The sequence below is a fragment of the Quercus lobata genome, chromosome 2, assembly GCF_001633185.2.
Source record: "Quercus lobata isolate SW786 chromosome 2, ValleyOak3.0 Primary Assembly, whole genome shotgun sequence".
NCBI lineage: Eukaryota > Viridiplantae > Streptophyta > Magnoliopsida > Fagales > Fagaceae > Quercus > Quercus lobata.
Window position 1 is genome coordinate 77,147,060 of NC_044905.1, and position 23,989 is coordinate 77,171,048.

The window sequence follows — 23,989 nt, forward strand, 5'->3', positions numbered from 1 at the left end:
GAGTGTAATGATTCTAGTTAAACGAACTAGAAACCGTTGGCTTCCATAAGCTATAATAAGCACAACTAATGGTAGTCACATCCATGCCCTACCACTCTTTGAGCTAGATCCATTTAAAAAGAAGAAGAAATTTTAGTAAAATCTAAACCATTCATTTAGCTATAAATGGTTAGAATTTTAAGAACCCTATTGGGTTGTTCTACATATTCTATATAGAATCATTATTCATAAAATGGGTATGTTTATGGCTTTTAAAAAATGTATTAAAATTTAGCATAAAAATGGAAATGAAAACTCATAAATTGGAATCTGTTTGTGTACATCATTGATTTAAATGAAATATTGATGCTAAAAGAAAGACTATATAAGTTATTTTTCCCCTTCTTTTTGCGATTTCTAATTGAATAGAATATTTATGTATTTCAATATATTTTTGTAAGATATTGTCCAATCCAACTAATTTAGTAATGGATAAGCGAATTAAATTATTGAGTCTATAATTTTTCGCCATACTTTAAAGCAAAATAATACAAATATCTATATTATTTATTTTCCAATTTTATTCTAATTTAAAATTATGTGAACATTTTTAATTGAAGACCATGCTACGTGTGTGTGTATGCCACATGCATGTTTAATTTCAACATACATTTCGATAATTAAGGTCTAATCATCAAAATTATAGAAAAATAATGAGTGGTTAAAAATTCAAGAATACAATATATATATATATATATAATTTTTAATAAAAAAAAAATAAGAGATGGAATTGAAAAAAAAAATAGATCATTATTGTGCCAATTATAATAATAAAACTAGGCATAATAAGATACTATAATATTATTGATAAAAGAATTACAATTCAATCAAATTGAATCATTTTTGTTTAATTATTTTAAGAGAACGTTTAAATTAAGATATGTATTATACCTTTAAATATGGAAGCAAAAAAAAATCAACAGGTTTTTTCAATGTATATTAGCTTCGTGTGTGTGTGTGTGTATATATATATGTATATAAAAAGCTTACTTTGTTAACTATACTCATCTCCTTTAAAGTCTAAACATTGATGTCCATTTCAAACAATCAGCTGGACCAACATGTGAAAGAGAGACATGCAGTTTCACCAAAAAAGAAAGAGAGAGAGACATGCAGGTTTGTCTTTTTAAAGTATGTCTTTGCTATGGCCTATGGGTACACGGTTACTAAAAAAGTTTTCAAGTTTCATTGACCGATTATCGATCTCACCTAGAACTTTGACAAATTTGGTGTCACTGGCTCACGGGCCCTAAATTTTGCTGTTAGAATTCATAATTTTTTTTTTGGATTTCCACGGTATTTCCTCACAACTTTCAACCATAAACTAATCACTACTTGTGACGGGTGAGTCCATAACGGGGTAAATCGCTGGTCCAGGGAGTTTTTTCAAAATACTGGTGCCCAGACTTAAACTAAGGAGTTCCTAATCAAACCCAAGACAGTTACTTTGAGACCGAGTGTCCAACCACTCAGCCGACCCCACTGAGTTGAATTCATAATTTTTGTTACTATATAGTATGCAATTACTAATAAACAGGGATTATACATTCATACTACTACGTAAAATCTGTTAGTTACATAATTTAGTAACAAAAAAACTAAAAGCAGTAGTAGAAGTATATAAGGTTTCTACTATTTTTAACAGGTATGAATATGATTAATTCATGGACCAGAATTACGATTTGATATGCTACAAATCTTTGTGTGGATTCAAAACGTTGACTTCTCATCTTGAGTGGACATCCAACATTTGGTGAATACAATTATATACAAGTGTGTGTGCAGCTGTCCTTTCAAATCGAACCAAAAAGGTTCTTCATTCTAGTTTTTGTTTTAATCATTATTTGATTGACAAATATATAACCACTTCTTTGTATGGGGTATCATATCAGTCACTACACCACCAATTTTGTGTCATTTTGTTTTTTCCTTCTTCTTTTCATATACAAGAGAGTACTTGATCAGACATCCTACCCAGATGCCCTAAAATTTTAGACCTTGCCCCCAAGGCGATTCTCTTGCAGCAATTGGCAGAAATGAATCCATGCCCTACTTTGCATGAATGGACGTACGTGAGAAGAAAGAAGGGGAAATCCATTATGAAAGGCATTCACAACATCATATTAAAACATGTTTTTAACATGATTTATTATATATATATGTAATTTTCTCGTTCATAAGAAAATTTTATTAAGTGAATTTTATATAATTCAAGACAAGTATTTTATATATCCTTATGTCATTATGTAATTATCCTTTAAATTATATTACCATTGTATAATTATCATTTAAATTACATTAATCACACTTATATATAAATATATATATATATATATTTATATATTCATAAACACTTAATATTCCTTAAGCAGTTTAAATCAAGGTTTTTATGTTAAATAAACTCAAGATTGCACATTAGATAATAGTTTTTAGAAAACATAAAATGTATAGAAATAAATTATTAATTTTGAATTAATACCACTTTTATTTGTCTTAACCTTAAAAATGTAAAATATAAAAATATATAATAACAATGCTAAGTGTAAAACTTTTTTCCTGTTTTTGGATGGGACAAAACTTTTCTTTTGTTTATAGATGAAAAGACAGGAAATATCCTAAAATTTTAGTCTTAAAAATCATAGTATCTTTTCTTCTAATAAAAAAGGAAAAAGAGTTTGTTTTTGGAAAAGAAAATTTGTATTTACTAAAGAGATTTACTTGTATATTTTTAGAAACATATTTTTCTTAAAAAGTATTTTTAGAACCATATTAATTAAATTCCCTTAAAGCTAATGAGTTTTATATGGCAAGAAAATTGAATATTAAAGGAAACAATAGACATTAATATTTTAAATGACTGTTGGAGCAATTTAAAAAAAAAAAAATTTGAGGTGGGTCAATTAAGTAAAATTTATTCATAATTAAAATTTTTGATTAATAAAATGAGAAGTACTACGACCACAACATTATAACACTTTTACAACAAATCATAGGTAGTTAGTTATTATTTGTTCTAATTTGAACTTACTACTGAAATTACTTTTTTACCTCAACAATAATAACCTATAATAATCTACTATTTATGATTTATTGTTAAAAGTGTTGTAAAAATATTATGTGTACAAGGAGAGAAAAAAAAAATTAAGATTAATTCAAGTTGTAATTTGTTAGATAGAGCCCTCCGAAACCTGAAAACAGTCCCTGTGCAAAGCCCAATTAAATGTTGGGCCCTCGGTGAATGTGGAATATATGTTGGGCAAAAATGGCCCATTACCATCAATTTTGGAAATAATTTGCCCAGAAACACTGTTTCCGAACTATATAGCAATCTACCACTTTTTCGGGCCTATAGCGGCGTTTTCCTGAAAAAAAATTTTATAAGTCCCATAATAGGTTCAAGGGGCCCTATAGTGGCGTTTTTAAGCCCTATAGTGACGTTTTTGGGCCCTATAGCGGCGTTTTTCTGCAAAATTTTTTTGTAAGTCCCATAACAGTTTCAAGGGGCCCTATAGTGGCGTTTTTAAGCCCTATAGTGACGTTTTTGGGCCCTATAGCGGCGTTTTCCTGCAAAATTTTTTTTATAAGTCCCCATAACAGGTTCAAGGGGCCCTATAGTGGCTTTTTTTAAGCCCTATAGTGACGTTTTCAGGCCCTATAGCGGCGTTTTCGGAAAAAGTGGTATTTCCCTAATTATTTCCGAAACAGTGCTCGGTTGCTAAATATTTCAAAAATTAATGCTAATGGGCCATTTTTGCCATATATGTTGTGTATCTAGATAGACAAATTCTGTAGCCCATATTGTCTTTGTTCAGTTCATTGTAATATATGGCTTGAGTTTAATTCGTTTTCAACATCTATCTCCTCTCCGTTTTGCTTTTGGGTCTAATATATATATATATATATATATATATATATGTGTGTGTGTGTGTTTTTTTTTAATTTTATTTAAATATTATTTCTTCTTTTTGCAAAATACCACCTTTTTTGTTATATTTCAATTATCAAGAAAATAAAAATAAAATACTAGTTTGGAGATTGGATAATACTTTCCTAAATAAAGGGAAGCGCTGTGGCATTATTCCTAAAATGGGAAACAAAAGGGAATATGATATGAGAGTATTTTTGGACATTTCTCCTTAATTAAAAACTGTGGTCTTAACCTAAAATAGGAACTTGATGCTAATGCTCAAGTTGTTTCCGAGTAATTCTTAGATACTTCCAAAAAATAAAAATGATACTCACTCCTCTCACATTTATGGTAGGGTTCACTCATTAAATTTATAATGAGGTTTACTATGAATGTAAGAAGAGGGAGCATTATTTATCTATACTTAGAGAGTACCTAAGAATTTTCTGTTGTTTCTGATGGTTATTTGTGTGAAATTATTTAAAATCTCATTGTCATGATAAATGTACATTATTAAATGTTGGTGTTTGATTCAAATATTATTTATGGTCTAGCATGTGGGAGATCGTGCCCTCGGTTGATCACCAGATGTTTTGCATTGGTTAAGTAGACATCTTCTCGTTGAGTTGGATATTATGAGTAGGCCAAGTAGAATAGCTGATAAAAGTTTTGACTAACTAAACCTAATGATGCAGCCTATCATGTTCAAGTTATCCATATCATTTAGCAATATTAAAGACACAAAACATTTCACAACTTTCTTTATAAAAAATAATTGAGGCGTAAGTTGGCAAGTTGTCAATGATGTACATCATTTTTCCATGGACTCACACACCACTTTTACACCAATTATGACCTAATAACAATTCAAAGTAGTGGATTAAAATTTTAGTGTCAATAGACTTATTATTATTATTATTATTATTATTATCAAAAGGGAAAGTTTAAAATATGTTAGTACAAAGGAGAGGGATTATTGAAATCACAAATTTTGGGTTTGGTAACCCCAAAAAGATCCCACTCAACAGATTGTACAAAATGGGTGGACACCCTCACCTTGTATACAAAAATTCTCTGTCTAGTCTTCCCCTCTTAGTCAAAAAGTAATCATACACAGTTTTTATTTTATTTTATAAAATACAAAAGTCAGCACATGAATTTGCCTCTACAATTAGGGCTGTCCATGGGTCGGTTTTAGATCCAACCCGGACTCGACCCGCCGGCGTTGGGTGAAAGGGCGAAGGAACCCGAAACCGACCACCGGAAAAATCGGTCAGTTCGATTTCGGGTGATGGTTAGCGTCGGTCGGGCCAGGTCGGTTGCCGAAATTAAAAGGCATCAAAATCTGAAAAAAATGAGTCGCCAGAATCTGGAAAATATTACCGAACACTGGAAAATCTCGCCGGAAACTAGAAAAATCTTGCCGGAAACTGGATTTTTTTTTTTTTTTTTATGAAATCTGCATTTTTTTTGGCTAGAAATTACTGGGATTTGGCCGAATCTAGCTAAATCCCACCAGCTCTAGGCGGATCTGGTCGAGATCTCGTTGGATCTGGCTTGTTTTTGCAGGATTTGGCTGGATATTTTTGTAGCTCAGGTCGAGTTCGGGTTGCTCGGGTTTTGGAGATGCAAACCCGCCACTCGACCCGCTGGTGTCGGTTTTTGAGAACGGGAACCCACCACCGACCAACTAGACCTTCGATTCAGGCCAGAATCGGGTCGGCATCGCGAGGTTTGGCCAGGTTGTCGGGCTCCAGTCGGGTCTGGACAGCCCTATCTATAATCATCAACCAAATTTTTATTATTATTAAAATGTTCAGCAAATAAATCTAATTGCAATGGGTCAAATTTGAAAATTATTGTTAAGTATACAATCTGAGCTAAATCTTTCATGTAGCCCTGGTTTCAACGTAGTTGTCGCTTACACGTAAAAGTGTCTGATGTTGCGAAGCTTGAACCAAGGCAAAGTTCAAAGCCAAAACTAAACCATATAAATTAGTCAATGCTGCAGTCTCAACTAATATCATATGTTAAGAACTAAACTCTTATTTCTCTCTTTGAGATATACTAATACTATACATGACATAAAATTAGTCATGAGTTTTGCTCACTCCATTGACATTATCTAACTGTTACCAATCGAAATTTCACATCTACAAATCTATTTAATTATATCAACCTTCCTTTTCTTTTTGGATGTCAAGAGCCCTTTTTGATTTAAGGCTACAACAACAACAACAACAAAAAAGTCTTAGTTCCAAAATTTTGAAACCTATTATGGATCATTAATAGATTAGTTAAAGTTGGCCTTATGATTTAATAGCATTTTTTAATTCTTCCCATGTGAAAACTTGAGTTTGAATCCTCATTACCGACTTGATGTAAAAAAGAAAAAAAATTCAATCACTCTTCACATTACAGAAAAATGGCAAAATGCTAGTAAATGCAATCATTGTCCGGCCAAATCTATATCCAATCCAATCATTAATGTTGGCATAGCCTAAGCAAGACAATAGTAATAATTAATATATATAGTGACAATAGTAATAATATAGCTATCAAAGAAAGAAATTTGTTCATAGAGTTTGCAAGTAAAAAATGTTGCTAATATACTTGTGGTCCTTTTCCCACCGAAGTAAAAACATAAGCCGGCTGTCCACCTGTAGTCTTATCCTACCCAAAAGATGCCCTGTCTTTTTTTTTTTTTTTTTTTTTTTTCTTTTTTCTTCTTTATGTTTTTATTGGCAAGTTAGACATGCAACTCCATTTAGCTAGTTTTATGAGAGGAAAAAGTGTCATTTGAGTTATTAACACATTGGTTGCTCAGCTTAAATGTTTATTGAGAACAATAGTGACTTGAGTTTTTTCAAGTTAAATATTTAATAAGTAAGAAAACTTAGTCAAAGTTAAGTAACAATGTATTGAAAAAATCCCACCTCTACATAAATTGTTATTGAAAGGATGCTTAATGTATTATTTAGCTGATTACTTAATTTTTTGATTGCTTATAGAAACATGGAAATATTTACTAGCCAAGTTATGGTGACTTATCATAGTCATAGACCAACCTAAGATTTCGATAAAAATGCAAATTTCGAGAAATATGTTCCATTATGTAGCATCTACAAACTTTATTTCCTGGTTTGTTGGGATATGATCAAATAGGTTTTATAACACAATTATTAATATATGAGAAAAAAAGCAAGCAATATTGTCAAGTTATTGATTGAAGAGTGCGAATATGTTGCATACAAAGATCTGTTACTTTTACACTTGTTACTACATTGAAATCTAGGCATGAAAAAAAACATTAGTCTTCTGTTTGATCCAAATTTGATAAGGAAAAGTATTACCCTAGTGATGCTTCAAAAGTTATAGATCTCTCTTCTTCCTCTTTTATTGTGTTGATTATGACAAAAACTTGGTTAATGCTTGGCCTTCCCTCCAATAAGCACTAAACACATTTTATAGCCACTTGTAGCAAGTTTACCATCCTCTCTTCACTTGCACCTTCTAAAATTAGGGACTTGTCAAAAACTTCAATAGTCTACTCCTCTTGAAGAATTGAGTGAACCCAATCTGCTAAGTCAACTCCATTGTTCTGCTCTATTTTTCCACTAAGTAGCTCTAGAAGAATAACACCAAATCCATAAATGTTTCCATTGAAGTCTTTAGATGCACTGGTCTCAATAACATTGGCCAGAGATGAGCCATATTGATCACTATCCACAGTCATAAGACCATATTCACTTATGCAAGGCTCCATGTTCTTATTCATCAAGATGTTGGAAGATTTCAAGTTACCAAGAACAATTCCATATTCTTTTAGGTCCTAATGCATGAAGGCTAATGTGTCAGCAATGTTGGCTGCAACACCAAGTCTGCTTGCCCAGTCAAATGCTTCTCCCATTTGGTTGTTTCCTGAAATGTAACATATAGTACCTCAAAAGCCTTCAAGATAAAAATTAAAGGAGCACTTTAAGGTATTATAAGGGCGTTACAATTAAGCTAATATAAGAAATGATTGTTCATAAAAGTTTTCCTACATAAAAGTAACGTATTCCATTAATCATGCGGTTTAACATTAAAGATACAATAATATTGCAATTTTTATATTTACCACGAAGAAGCATGAATAGACTTCCATTCTGCTGATATTCAAAGACCAAAAGCCTATATTTGGAACAATAAAAGGCAAGAGCAAGTAGTATATTTCGATGCTTCACTTGGTCAATTTGTTTCATTCTTTGCTCAAACTCATTGTTTGAAATTTCCCAGTCCTTAATCCTTTTGACAACCAAGGTCATCCCATTCCCAAACATGACCTTATAGAGGGTCCCATGCTTTCCTCTTCCAAGCAACTCAGCTGGAGCACTGAGTAAGTCCTCAAATTTTAGCCCATTCAACACAGGGCTTTCAAGGACTACCATTGAGTTTAAAACCAATGCACTTTCACTTGAATTACCAATATTTTCTGACCTGCTCACACTTGATTTGTACTCAATTGATGTAGGGGCAAGCTTGCTAACACTATCATCAACTACTGCTACCTTGTTTATTACCTCAAGTTCCTTAACCCTCTCTTTTCTCTTTTTCAATTTGCACAGCTTGAAAATGATTAACACGAGACAAGCAAAGGCCAACACAACATAGCCTGTGTACATAAGAGTCTGATCTTTTGACTTACTCTTTGAATTGTTGTCATCATTTAATGGGAGAAATGGACATTCTTTTGACAATGGTTTTCCACATAATTCAGGATTGCCTGAGAAGCTGCTATTGGAGAAACGGCCTCCTACATCTGGAATTGGGCCATGAAGTTGTTGTTGGAGACATTGAATTGATCAATATTGGAGAAATCAAACTTGGGTATCTACCCACTTAGTTGGTTGTCTTGAGCAAGGAACATAGTGAGACCTGAAATTCTGGATAACTTTGGCAAGTCACCAAAGAACTTATTGCGTGAAATATCAAGTCTTTTCAGATTCCCTAACATGGCGAACGAATTAGGAAGGCTTCTAGAAAATTGGTTACCACTTAAGTATAAGTGAGTGAATTGCTTGCATTTTGCAATTTCAGTTGAGATTCCTCCACCAATATTGTTGCCATTAAGAAAAAGAGCAACAATAGATGCAGCAAGGGCTTGTGTGCCACAAAGAGAAGTGGCATCAAGAGTTCCATTAAGATTTAAGCCAAAAAGAACTAGTTTTGTCACGGATGTATTTTTTTGATCACAGGTAACACCACGCCAATGGTTCTTGTAGGGATCTAAGGATGAGTTCCAACCTAAATTGACACCAAGTTGGGCATTATTGTTAGTGAGTTTTGTAAGGAAGCTTATAAGTGAGGTCTTAACCTCTTCCTCTACAGAATATGACATGTGGAGGAGTAAAAAAAAGGAAATGAAGATCACCCGAATGGAAACTTGGTTCATTTTTGTGTTGTGATATGAGATTTGATGCAAACAGGTCTAGAGAATGGCCTTGTTGGGAAAACTTGGAGTTATTAATATGGGACAATTTTTGAATATTTGGGATATTGTGGAACTAGGAGGAAATTCCAATGTCAAGTACTTGCTGTGTTGCTGGAATTAGTTATGGAGCCAATTGGTTGATTCTACAATGAAAATTCTATATGTGCATTGTTTATGGTTGGCACTAAATGGTTAAAGGATAGGCCATTTGAATTGAACCACAATTAAATATATGGAGCCAGGATAGCCAACAACTACAAACTGTTAAAAAGTGACATTTGCATTACTTTTTTTCAAAATGGATTGTCATTCTTGAAACATTATACTAACAATGATTTGTCCTGTGTAGCTAGTTTGATGCTCTCCTAGTCAATAGACATTGTTCGTGGAGGTGACCATTTCAAAAAAGCTCAGGCCTAACAGCTACTAGCTTCATTAAGTTACTACGATCCAATAGTTTTGTTTGATCTTATTTAATGTACAAAACCAATATTATACATGTGTAATTTATCTCCAATTAACTGTTTACACATAGAGCATATAGATTAAAACAATCATTAAGCTCTTATACCTTTCAAGTCAAAACTATCATACATAATGATAAAGAAGGCCATCACAATGACTTGACAGTTTTGGTTTTAGGGCAGATTGAGTTTAAGAAATTCAAAGCTTTTGACAAAGATTAGCTTATATTGAAACCAGCATATCCCTATCTAGTTTCATTTCTAAAAGTGAATCTTGTCCTTGTGTTTACACACTTTTTATCCCCCACGAATCTCAAGTAAATAATCCGTGAATTACTTATCAAACATCACATTCATCCTTGTCTTTACAAGCATTTCAGCCCCCACTAATGGCAAGCAAATAATCCACGAATTACTTATCAAGCATGACCTTAAATATTGCAATATAAAAGTGTATTAACCACTAAATTATTCTTTGTAAGTTGGTGTCAGGGGTTTGTAGACCCAGTTGTATGAAAAACTAATGGAACTACTTGTCTCAAAGTAAAAACCATTGGGATGGGAACTTTCCAAAAAAGCAAATTCACCAAGTAAAACCTTTACCTAGACTCTACAACTTGTATATAGCTTACAAAGAAAACCTTTCATGCACCAGAATGTCTAGACTCTTCAATCATATGAATTGCCATAACAAATGGCACACCCATGGTCATGACTAGAATCTTCGAGCAACTTCAAGAGCTTCTTGAAGGTTTGCTTCACAACAATAATTAAGTCTATGGTGGTGTTATGGCTTTAACTTTTTCAACAACTTACATACTCAGATTCACTTGAAACTTTTTAATATGGTGGAATTAAGAAAACTTGGTTACACAAACCCTAATCACACAAAATGAGTGTTTCTCTCTCTCAAAATCTTTTCTAAGAATGGCTTATAATGTCTTTTAAATAATGCAACAAACGAATAGCAAGGCGAGGGAGTCATGTTGGGATAGCCAAATTCAACAAACAAAGGTTTGTTTCCTCGTGGTTGACTACTGTGTTGAGTTGATAGATAACATTTCCCAAACCCCAATCCACCATTACTTCTTTTTTCTTGGACTTAATCCACCACTACTTTAGGAAGATTACTTGATTATATACAACTGCTCCTTAAGATAATTCTTCCATGCATAGACCATACTAAGATGTCCTTTTATATATATATCACAGTTCCTATTTTGCATTTTTTAATCGAAACTCAAAAGTAAACACAATGCTCTTATGGTCCAGTACCATCCATCTATTTACTTTAGGCTTTAATTATGGTGGTCAAAGCCTTTATTTACACTTAACAACCTCCCTTCTTCCCCAAGTAAACCTTAGAAAGGTGAAAAAAAAGATTACATTTTTATTCCAAAAGGTTTGTGTTGTTTTCGTTTTAGTCGTTTACCATTCAAAATTTTCATTTTATCCTTTAGGACATGTTTGGTAGACTGTAATAGGCGCTGTAATGTAATAGTTATTCCTATGGTTTAGTTATTCTTTAGTTTGGTTATGTTTTTATTACAAAGAATAGTAATTCCTTATGAATAGTTATTCTTCAAAATGAGGAATAACTATTCCTCTTTAAAATGTTGTATTAGCTATTCCTTAGTAAGTGCAATAATTTTAAAACTTAATATATTTCCAAATAAACTAACTTCCCATATACATCTAACAATTATAAAAATAAAAAATTATAAAAATTAACACATATCTCTCTTAAATTTACAAATAACAATTTTTAAGGAGATATAATTGTATGAGTAAGATATTTCCTAAAATAAATATTAAGTTTCATTCTAAGATTATAACTCACAACCAAACTAATGAATAGGTTTAGTTATTACATTATAACATACTTTATTACTAGTAATAAAGATTACAATTCTTGTTGTAATACTCATTCAGTGTACCAAACGTACCCTTAATGTTTTATTCTATTTTTATATTGAACATGCCATCCATTTCTATTAATATTTTGATTTATTAAGAATTAAATAAATATTGTTTTTTAAAATATGTCAATCCGTTAGTCCAAATTTTGCTTGTAATTTACTTGTTAAGTGCTAAAGAATTACCGTCACATTACCATATAATGCCATATACTACCAAATTATCAACATAAATAAATAATATGAGACAAAAATAAAAATTTTGGAATGGAAATGATCAAAATGAAAACAAGTATAACATATTTGCGTATCATGATTAGTGTCTCTAATCTAGTCTAGTATATAATTTGCTTAATTGACAACAAAATATGTTATTATTTCGTCATTTACTTGCTTCTTCAGTCACGATTTGCGCAAGCCAATAACCTCCTATACTTGACGACACAGTCTTAAATCCTAGTACCAACTTTACATGCACATTTCAACGACGTCGTTTGTAATATCGTCAGTCTACTTTCCCTTTGGTCTTTGACAATTGATTAAAAAGTCTTGGCGGTAATGTCCTAACTGAAAATCCCAAAAAAAAAAAAACCACATGGGAGTGCACGGTCTCTGGGAACTACTAGCCCCCGTGGGTCGCCGCGTGTCCGTCGAAACCCTCGCCGGAAAAAAGCTCGCCATCGGTACCCCTAACCCTAACCCTAAACTCCTCAATTAATTATTTAATTAATGAATCAAAATTAACGTTTTTGAGAAATTGCAGATGCGAGCATATGGATGGTACAATTCATGAAGGCGATGCGAGACGAGAAAGGCGAGATGGTTCGGAACGCACATTTGTTAGGGTTCTTTCGCCGAATTTGCAAGCTTTTGTTCCTCAGAACCAAGCCTGTTTTCGTCTTCGACGGCGCCACCCCCGCTCTCAAGCGCCGCACCGTCATCGCCCGCCGCAGGCTCCGCGATAAAGCCGTCGCTAAGGTCCGAAAGACCGCCGAGAAGTTGCTCCTCAATCAGGTCAGCTTTTCATCGCCACTTAGTTTTTTACTTGATTAGTTCAACTTTCCTGCTGAAGTCTCTTAGTTTTGATCGGATGGTTCGCGTATTTTTTGAATTTTGTTGTGAGACTCGTTCGAGTGTATGACTTCAGATGAAATAGAATGGAGGATAAGAATTTGCGCGTATTTTTGAATTTTGTTGTGAGCCTCATTTGAGTGTATGGCTTGAATAGGGTGGAGGAAAAGAATACATGTCGGCAACCCTAACTAATCTGTTGAGGATTTATAGCTGATTTCAAAATTTTGGGATTAGGGCTTGTTGTTGTGAGCCTCGTTTGTAATTTGATTTGATAGGTTTTGGATTTAGAAAAAAAAAGGCGACTTTTTGCGTTTTGCGATGGACATTATGTGGAATTTGAAATGTTGCTTTTTTATTCGTGGAATTCTCTCTGTGACTGGGTTTTGTTTTGACTTGTGAGCCTCATTTGAATGTTTTTTGTTATTCTATGTATTTGGTTTTGGTTGTAGAGAAGTCAGCTTAGTGTTTAGTGATGGACAATTTACGTGCTTCAGTGTTTTTGCTAGGACTCTATGGTTTTAGTAATGGATGTAATTATGAACAATGTAGAGTATTTTAGGAGGATTTCGTTTTTCAGTCTTCGTTGGATTGGTGGGATAATTCGGGATATGAGATTGGATTTAATCTTAGATTCTAATTTTTATTGCATAAGGTTTTTCTTAAATGAAAAAAAAGAAGAAGAAAAGGTCTGTGCCTGAGAACATCATTTCTAGAAGATCATTGGATTAAACAGAGGGTATAGGTTTGAGTTTTTAATGTTGATTTCTTGGTTCTTGTTTACAGCTCAAGGCAATGAAGCTGAAAGAACTAGCAAAGGATATTGAGAAGCAGAAGCAGAAGCAGAAGAATGATCCCAAGGGTGAGACAATTTTGTCAGATCAAATCAACATGGAGGGCAGTCAGTCAGAAAGGAATGATAGTGTTTCTGGGAGTCTCAATCAGGAGAAGCTAGATGAAATGTAAGCTGCACACACCATTTATACGTATGAGGCTATCTTTCAAATATGTGGTTTTTATGATTTTTGTTGACTGTTTGAATGGATTTATTTAGGCTGGCAGCATCTATTGAAGCAGAGGAACGTAGGAGGTTTGCTAACAATGCATCGACATCCTCTGCTGCTGCTGCTCTTCCTTCCGAGGAGGAGGATGGCAGTGATGAAGAAGTGATGATACTGGTGAGTTTATGCTCTGTAGGCTCTAAATTATTACCCACTGTCATTAAAGTCTACATAGATATTGCCGATCATGGTTGTACACTATACTTGGTCAGGATAGCTTAATCGATTCCCGTATTTGGGAAAGTCTGTCTTTCATCGTGTTGTGAGGTTTCTAAGTCTGAGTGCTAATTGATGCACATGTTCTCTTCTTGGCCTATGACGTAAATATTTTGGGGGTTATTGCATAGAATTTATTGTGCAGCCACCAGAGCATGGTGAAGTTGATCCAGCTGTGTTAGCAGCTTTACCTCCATCGATGCAACGTGATCTTCTTGTTCAGGTTGGTGTCCTTATATACATTTTTATGGGGTTCGTGGTAGGTCAAATATGTTGCATTTTCCTTTCTTCTAATGTTGTCTTCCAATAGCTTGCTCTACATTGTTTCAATATATTATTCAGAATAGTGAAAAAGAGTCCTTTTTATCAGCCCATCAGCATCTCTGTTTTAATTTGTAGCCTTTTTGTCTGATTCTATTTATTTATTTTTTTGGATGGGTTTTTTGGGGGTTATTTGGTATAACAGCTCAAGGGAAAGAAGATGAAAAATTTGACAGTGGATGTTGAGAACCAGAGACAGATGAAGGATGATGACTCCAAGGGTAAGAAGATTTTGTCAGATGAAATTGATGTGCTTGCTTATACTCCAAACAATGATGATCTGGTATCGAGGAGTGACAATCAGGAAAAGCTAGATGAAATGTAAGCTGCCTACATGGTTGTAGTTTACAAGGGTAATTTAAGGTTTTATAAAACCTTTTTATGATTGTTTCTAATGAGTAAATTTAGGTTGGCAGCATCTATTGCAGCAGAGGAAAACGGGATGTAGCTAACAATGTATCTGAATCTGGTGCTCCTTTTGCTTCTGAGGATGAGGATGGGAAAGAATATGAAGACGAAGATGAAGATGAAGATGAAGAAATGATGCTGGTAAATTTCTGCTTGGTGGACATTTGGGGTTATTACCATTTGTTATTACAGTTGATGACATACTGTGTATTATGGTTATTGGGGAATAGATATAAGATTATCACCTGCCTCTGTGGATATGGGTTTTGAGCTTATTTTGGGGGTATTGGATATGCTTGAAATGGGTCTGATTTCTGTGTGAATCAAACATTAGTAATGGGCTGTATGGGAACAAGATACTGTCACACTATTACCATATCTGTCAGACAAACACTTCTGATTATGGTTGGTTTGTACTATTATGTCAGGGTAGCTTTCTCAACACCCATAGTTAGGAAATAAAGACTCTCTTTGGAGTTTAGGTTTAGGCCTCAGTGTTAATCTTAACTTGAACTCTACCTGTGTCTATGCTTAGTATCATATATTTTGTCCACAGGTGGTCCCAATCTCAGGAAAAGGAGGATGATTGGGGTAGGTTGATGGCTAACGTAAAATTTATTCATTCTATTTTTAATGGATCCATTATATATAATCGTTGGAGTGTCCCATATGACTTTAGATAGAATAGAATAAAGGAAAAAAAATACATGTGGCCGACCCTTGCTACTCTGTTGAGGATCCATAGCCGACCCCAAAATGTTGGGACCAAGGCTTTGTTGTTGTTTTTTTTGTAAATGTTTTCTTGCCCGACTTATTGATCTATATTATATATTGTTGGTTATTGCATTGAATTATTCTGCAGCCTGCAATGAATGGTGAAATTGATCCATCTGTTTTAGCTTCTTTGCCTCCATCAATGCAACTTGATCTTCTTGTTCAGGTAAGTGCTTCATATATATTGGTAATTAGTTCTTCTCAGCACAGGCAGTTTGGCTTTCACCTCCTCAATATCCCTCTTTTTTTTGACATTTATTATTGATGTCCTCTATGTAGATGAGAGAAAGATTGATGGCAGAAAACAGACAAAAATATCAGAGAGTCAAGAAGGTTGGTTCTAGAATGCCTTCATATGTATATCTGGTTCATGTTAAAGTATATGACAGGTTGCAAATATGGCATACTCTACCACTAACTAATAGAAGTTGTCTGCTGTTAAAACCAGTCAGAACGTTATTCAGATGAGAAATGCATTTTGGCTTGCAATTGATTGATTGGAATTGCTGGGATGCACTGATACTTGAGTACTGTAGTGCTGAAGTGGGAAACCCTGCTTAATATTCCCCCAATCCCCCTTAAGTGCATTTAAATGGCAATGGTCCATGTCTGAGTTTACAGCAAAGTAGTGCAAACTAAATGCAAAGAAGCAGTGTCACTAATAAGAATGCATAACTATTAATAAAATTTCCTGGTCTCGTAGGTAAGACTATGGAGTAGGAAAGAAAAAACTTGCTTATTTTGCTAATTTCTTGCTTAAATTTGAAGTGTCTGTGGCTTATCTTATGGTGAAATTGTATAAAAAGTGAATGATAAAAGTGTATGTGGAAAGAAGTAATGCTTCTAGGAGGCATAGGGTGGTTTTGGTTGATTTATAATATACACCTAAGACTTCTGTGCTATGTTTGTTGATTTAGTGTTTGCACCTTTAGAGAGGAAATGAGATTCTAGTGGCGGAAGTTTTTGATTGTGTTAAGCGTTCTATTTTTTGTATTGATTTTTTTGTTATTTAAAATTTTTTATGTGTAATTGATTTGGGAAAAGAATTGTTAGTTCAGGAAACATATCATGCATACTTATGTCTAATTAATTATGTAATTATCAGTTTTTCCATTATTAGAACTCTTTATTTACACAAGGCATACTTTGGTGATACTTGGATTTTTCAGAATTCTTGAATTAAAGCAACATGTAAGGTTCCAAAGTCTTTTAGCACAGATTATTATCTCATTTGATTGTATCCTCCTCACTTCATTAGTAGGATATCAGTTGTGTAAATGTATTATATAGTGGTAATATGTGCTATATAAGTTATATATTAAATGCGTCCAAGGTTTGGTTATTATTTGGAGGTCTCTCTCTATAATCTCATGGAATCTCTTATCGAAGAAATGTTTCCTTGCTTATTTTTGTACTTTTATTTGAATCTTTTGGATGTCATCTTATTACTGGTGCTTTTCTTGCACATTTAGGATCCTTCAAAGTTCTCTGAGCTGCAAATACAAGCTTATCTTAAAACTGTTTCTTTCCGTCGGGAGATAGATGAAGTGCAGAAATCTGCTGCAGGGAGGGGAGTAGGAGGTGTACAGACTTCTAGGATTGCATCTGAAGCCAACAGAGAATTTATTTTCTCGTCATCATTTACTGGTGATAAACAGTGAGTAATTGTCTTTTCAATATTTTGTTTGTTAATTATGCATGACCTGTAGCGTGTACCTGCTTAAAAGTTGGAACTCATTTAATTTTTTAATTTAGTGAGGTTGTGTTTTTTTCTTTGGCGGGAGGGGTGGTGGGGGTGGGGGGATTATTTTTCTTTCATTAGATTAATGACTTTTGTTCACCTACAACATTCTTAAATGTCTCAGAGTTCTTACGTCAGCCAAAGCACAGAGAAATGTAGATAAGAAACAAGATACACAGAGGGAGCGCCCTTCTCAAGATTCAACCAATAATGTAGCATCTACCAGTAAATCTGATACTGTGACTAGTTCAGTAGAGGGGCTCAATGAATCTAGAACGGTTTCTGATGACAATATTGAGACATTTCTGGATGAGAGGGGGCGTTTTCGTGTCAGTAGAGTAAGAGCCATGGGGATCCGTATGACCCGTGATATACAAAGGAATTTGGATTTGATGAAAGAGATTGAGAATGAGAGTGCAAATTTGAAGAAGATTGCAAATACTCGAACTATGCTCAATAGAAGTGAAATTAGTCTCCCAGTAAGTTTTCCTGGTGAAGGTCATTCTTTAGAAACTTCACATGACAGAAATAGTGAATCTGTTGATTTGAATCAGAGAAATGAGGAATCCATGTTAAAAATTGATTCTTCCATAGAGATATCCTTTGAGGATGAGGGGGATAACAAATGTCTTGATTGTGATGATGATCTATTTGCTTGTTTAGCAGCTGTAAATCCAGTAAGAATCACTACTGACAACATCCTGTCAAGGAAGCAACCTTCTAATTCTGATTCAGACTGTGACTGGGAGGAAGGAATCATCGAAGGGAAAGGTAACAATTTTTCTAATGATGTTAGAGGGGAAATTACGCCCTCCCTTGAGGAAGGTAACGTTAATGATGAGAGTGAGGTGGAATGGGAGGAAGGAGTTTGTGACTTCCCTAAAAGCACCTCCTCTTGTCAAGCTGAATCAAGAACAGTTTCTAAAGGTTGGTTGGAAGAAGAGGCTGATATGCAGGAGGCAATAAGGAGGAGTCTTGAGTATGCAGGGGATAAGGAAACTAGTCTTAATATGCCTCAATACGAGAACATTTCCGCAGAAAATGTTCATGAAGGTATTGGACTCTTTGAACAAAAAAACAATATGGTTAAGAAGCTTTTGCTGGAGGAGAATGGAGCTAAAAAAAAAGAATCATTTTGTGAAATTGTGGATGGAGTGGAGAAGCCAGATAATGTGGCTGGAATAACTGTCTCAGAAGCCATTAATTCTTCTGGGAGTCAGTCAAACTCATCTGTGGCTTATAATTCTGATCACTCCGGAATGCTGATAAATAAGCCATGTGAAACCTATGTAGGTTCCTGTTCTGAACAATCAACTCAAGATGAAAGCAAGAAGGGGTGTTTGTACAGAAAAATGCCTTGTGCTGAATCTGTGACCCCTATGGAAAAGGAGGCCCCTGTGATTGCAGAACAACTTTTGGATACATTTAGTGCAGGTGCTAGCTTATCTACTTTTCCTAACAGGGGTTCAGAGGGTAGTTCTCATATTGCTGATGCCATATCTGGTGCCAATACCAATAGCATTCGCATTGGTGATAAGATAAATGACACTGAAGCTGAACCAATACATTTTAATGATGAGGCTGACCCTGCCTTTCCTCTGAAGAAGTTATCCACAAAATACTTAACAAATGACATTGATTTTCCGCAGAAGTTGGCTGCAGAAAATAAATATGACAATCATGCTGAGGAAAGGGAGCAAAACAAGGGAAAAGATCCCTTTGAGGTAAATGAAAATTTGCAGTTTGAAGTCGCAGAGGCTAATTTGGAGGAGGAAATGCTAATTCTAGATCAAGAATATATGAATCTAGGAGATGAGCAGAGAAAGCTTGAGCGTAATGCAGAAAATGTCAGCAGCGAGATGTTTGCAGAATGTCAGGTGTGGCTCAAAGTTTTTAGTACTTGAATAATATATATGTTCACAATTAACTGGTTAGTAGGAATGGCTTGATTTTCTATATTTTTTTTGTGCCTGACATATTATTCACTCATCTCTTAATAACTAATTATAGTGGGAGGGCCAAATCCACTCGTAAAAAAGAAAGTTCATTGCCTACAGCTCATAAAAGGCTTTTTAAACTTTTTTTATATGCTTATTATGCGCACTCTATAATGTGTATTGATTTTTGGATGTGGTTGAATTAAAAAATGTGAATTTTGTTGCACTTGATGCATCTTTAACATTCAACTTCCTGGAATGAGTTGGAAGGTTATAAGGTACATTCTTTCCTTTGCTCATGCATATATGTTTTACTTGGTCAAATAAATAATTTTGCATTTGGTTGGTTTTGAGGAATTTTGTTTTTACTTTCTGTAAGACCTCTTTTCAGTGAGTTACAGTATTTCTTGGAAAAAGATAAATCCATTTTAATTTTGATGAATCTGCAGGAACTACTGCAGATGTTTGGATTGCCTTATATAATTGCACCGATGGAAGCAGAAGCTCAGTGTGCTTATATGGAACTTGCAAACCTTGTTGATGGTGTTGTGACTGATGACTCTGATGTGTTTTTGTTTGGGGCAAAAAGTGTTTACAAGAATATATTTGATGATCGAAAATATGTCGAGACATACTTCATGAAGGTCTGTGTTTGATGGAGCCTCATGTCAATTCTCCCTATTCTAACTCTAAGTCCCAAATATATATTTATTTTGAATTTATTTTATTCTTTCTAGAGTATATAATCTTATCTTTGTTTTCAGTTTTCTTTGTCAGGCTTTGTTAGACGAGATTATTTACCTAAATTCTGATCTTGGAAGAATTTTGTTGCCATTGTTCTTCTAGAAAAAGTACTTTTGATTTCTTGATATGGAATTTTTTTTTAAGGGGGGGTGGGGGGGGTGAGGGTTTGGTGTTGAAGAAAACCCTTCTGCTTTTTTGGTCATTGCTAATTTCATTGATCTGATTCTTTTGCTGTTGGCTTTGTGAGTTGCATATTGAAATATTATTTTGTTCAACTAGAGTGGAGACTTTCATTTTAACTTGGACCTTTATTTCTTGTTCCCTTCCTAGTGCTCTATCTAGTTACTTGGGGTCCCCTTTTCCTTTTTTATTCTTCATTTTTTTTTTAAATAATTAAATTATGCAGTGCAGTCTTCTTATATCAATTGTTCATGCATTTTATTTGTCAGGACATTGAGAAGGAGCTTGGCCTGACAAGAGAAAAATTAATTCGGATGGCGTTGCTTCTTGGAAGTGATTATACTGAAGGTGTCAGGTAATTAACTGCAGCAGATTTGACTTCTTCTGTGATTGGGAGCTTATGCTAGTCTTTAGGTCAGGTTTTGCCACAGATATCTTTGATTTTTCCCTGTTGCAGAATTTTTTTTTGGGTGAATTTACTTGTTATGGTATCTTGTGCTATTGCTCATTGTCATTTATGATAGTAGAAATTAAAACTGTTTATTTGTTTTCACTGTATTTTGAATGTAGTGGGATTGGCATTGTCAATGCTATTGAGGTTGTAAATGCATTTCCTGCGGATGATGGCCTCCATAAATTCCGGGAATGGATTGAGTCACCAGATCCCACCATCCTTAAGAAGTTTGATGCTGAAACAGGATCAAGTTCGAAAAAAAGGGGACCTAAAGTTAGTGATGGTTTGAATTGCTCAAAAAGCAATATAAATGATGTGTCTGCATTGGACCAAAACATTTCCCAAGCTCAAGAGCAGAAGCAGTCTGTAATTGACATGCAAGACATAAAGCAGATTTTCATGGATAAGCATGTAATTGTCAAGTTCCCTGCCTTTTATTATTTATGGAAGAATTGCAATTTCTCTATTTTTTTTAATATTCTATACTCTCTTATCCTTAAACAGAGAAATGTGAGCAAGAACTGGCACATTCCTTCTTCATTTCCAAGTGAAGCAGTTATAACAGCCTACTCTTCCCCACAAGTGGACAAGTCAACTGAGCCTTTCACATGGGGAAAGCCAGATCATTTTGTTCTTCGCAAGTGAGCTATTTCTTGACTTTTAACTTCTAGGTTTTTTGAATTCCAGCTTTTATGTTGATTATTCTCCATATTTAGATACGGAGAAAAATGTGAGAACTTGTCTATAATTTTAGAGATTTACAGCTAGGTTCACAGTGTACTTCTTTCTGTTTCATGAATTGAAGGTGGTCTGTCTACTGTCTTCCTGCTAAAGTTATCTACTACTAGAGTCTTAGTTTGAATGAGAAGTTTTTTTTTTTTATCATATTAGTTCATGTAATTTTTTGATATTGTAGACATTCTCTAACATTTTGGGGTAATTTCTTGTGTTGGACTGCATTTTTTATTGATGTTCAGTTTGTAGATTGCATGTTTGAAATGATATCTTTATAGATAACTTTGTGAAAGCTTATGCCCACTGCTTCCGGTATGTGGTTTCTGTATGCATCTTACCATATCATGGCATAGATTATTCTGTGTGTTTGACATGTTTTTGAAATGCATGATGATTATCAAATCATTATTGTTATTGTTGGTTTTATTTTTTTGCGTACAGATTGTGTTGGGAAAAGTTTGGTTGGGGTAGCCAGAAGGTAGATGAGTTGATAGTACCTGTTCTGAAGGAGTACGCTAAACATGAGGTTAGGGGCTCAAGCACTCTCTCTGCCCACCCTCTCCTCTCTCGTTCTGTGTGTCTCTCTCACATGTTCACGCAGGCAGTCTTATCTAGCATTACCTAATACTAAATAAAATTATTTGATGCATATAATCTCAGAGACCTTCATTTTGGTTGCTGTCATATTCTCAGTTATGGATTCATTCATCTGTCTCTTATTTTGAAGAATGATGCTGATAATGTTTGTTGCTTGTTTGGTGAAGACTCAATTACGGCTGGAAGCATTTTACACTTTTAATGAACGATTTGCAAAAATTCGTAGCAAGAGAATTAAGAAAGCTGTTAAAGGAATCACTGGAAACCAAGCCTCAGAGTTGATGGATGATCCCTTGCAAGAGGTTTCTAAAAGTAGAAAGAAAAGAAGAGTAAGCCCTGCTGAACCTGGGGATAAAAACTTTGAAAAGCCTTCAAAGAAAATAAAGGAGAGTGATGTTCAGAATCAGAGGAAATATTCAGAAAAATCTACACCCAAGCAGTTAAGGAAAAGGAGGAATGGTGGGGAGTCTGTTCCATCTATAGAGGAGAATCTAGAAACAACTATGGAGGAAGAAGGCAGGCGAAATCAGAACAGAAGATTGCATGGGAAAGGAAGAGGCAGAGGAAGAGGGAGAGGCAGGGGAGTAGGCCGAGGAAGGGGTAAAAGAAGTTCTGGTTTGGAATCTTGTGAAAGCAGCGAGGATGACAGTGGTGATGAACAAGAAGTTCTTGTGGACAAGATAGAAGGGCCAGAAGAAGCGAGAAGGGTAAGTTACAATCTTTTCTATGCTCCATTAATAATTATGCGGAAATATCACTATCAAGGAGTTAGTGCCACCATGCCTTCTTTCGAATATACAATGTGCTTCACCATTCAATTTGTATTGTGACCTCAGAAATGTATGCAATTGAAGAGAATAATTTGTTGTATTATTTTCTTTCTTCCTTTGGCCAACTTTAACAATTATCTTTCTGCATATTGTCCTGCTTGTATCTTTCAGTCAAGGCGATTTCAGAAGCCTGTGAATTACAGTGTGAATGACTTGGAAGCTGATGATGCAGACAAGTCATCAGACCGAAGTGATAAAGGATACTCTGATGAAGAGGCAGTAGAATTAGATCTATCTTCGGCCCAGGGTGTAAGTGGAGATGCTGCTGCTGGTCATGACGAAAAGAAACAACATGATTCAGGAGCTCCTGCTCTTGAGGAGCACTTGCATAGAGACAATGTAGAAACGGGTGGCAGGTTTTGCACTGACAAATTTGAAATTGGTCAACCAGATGTGAGCCCACATGGCGATTCTTTTGAGGCTGAGTTTTCCAAACACTACCTCGAAATAGGAGGTGGATTTTGCTTGGATGAAGATGAGACACAGAATGACCAAGATGGAGCTCATGACCCAACTATGGCTACTGCCTCAGGAAATGCTGAGCTATCCCACTGCTCTGGTTTAATGGATGAAGCAGATCTTGATTGTGGTTCAGTTCAATTTAACTTGGGCCCCAAAGGTGCCTTAAATGAAGCCCAAGATAGTGAGAAGACAGACGCATATGATACCGAGTCCAAACTGGACCATCTAAATGCCTCAAGTAATGATAATAATTCCAAGGAGCATGTGTCCCTGCAGGATAATGCTAAAAATGATACTGGGACCACCTCTGTTGGAGGTCTAAGTGCTATGCCTTTTTTGAAAAGAAAGCGCAGGAAGAGCTAAAACCAGTAAATTAAGGGTGTTTTTAGATCAGTTTATTCTCCTTTTGTTTTTATTTATGACGAAAATGCACTTTTGGTCCCTACATTTTGGGTCATTTCTCAATTTGGTGCTTAAACTGATTTTTCTCTTAGGTTAGTCATTGATTTTTTTAAATCGTTTTTAAAATGGTCCCTGCCGTCAACTTGGTAACAGAAAAATCTGAAGTGGCAAACGGAGTGCATAGGTGACATGTTAGATGCTGATGTGGTTAATAAAACATCAATAAATACCACGTCAGTATCCATGTCAGCATTTTA

General features: G+C 34.7%; 1 protein-coding gene and 1 pseudogene across 1 annotated transcript; one reads left to right on the plus strand and one right to left on the minus strand.

The window, feature by feature from the left end:
• Positions 1 to 7,295: 7,295 nt before the first annotated feature.
• Positions 7,296 to 12,009, minus strand: LOC115971246 (annotated as a pseudogene).
• Positions 12,010 to 12,363: 354 nt separating this feature from the next.
• Positions 12,364 to 23,795, plus strand: LOC115976694 (DNA repair protein UVH3). Its single transcript, XM_031098142.1, is given in 19 exon segments — positions 12,364 to 12,482; positions 12,563 to 12,813; positions 13,657 to 13,832; positions 13,925 to 14,048; positions 14,293 to 14,370; positions 14,614 to 14,789; positions 14,877 to 14,902; positions 14,905 to 15,017; positions 15,739 to 15,816; positions 15,930 to 15,983; positions 17,123 to 17,307; positions 17,516 to 19,268; positions 19,778 to 19,972; positions 20,522 to 20,607; positions 20,823 to 21,117; positions 21,211 to 21,347; positions 21,883 to 21,967; positions 22,206 to 22,745; positions 22,980 to 23,795. Coding segments are annotated over 19 exon segments (5,154 nt in total). The 5' UTR covers positions 12,364 to 12,394; the 3' UTR covers positions 23,694 to 23,795.
• Positions 23,796 to 23,989: the final 194 nt, after the last annotated feature.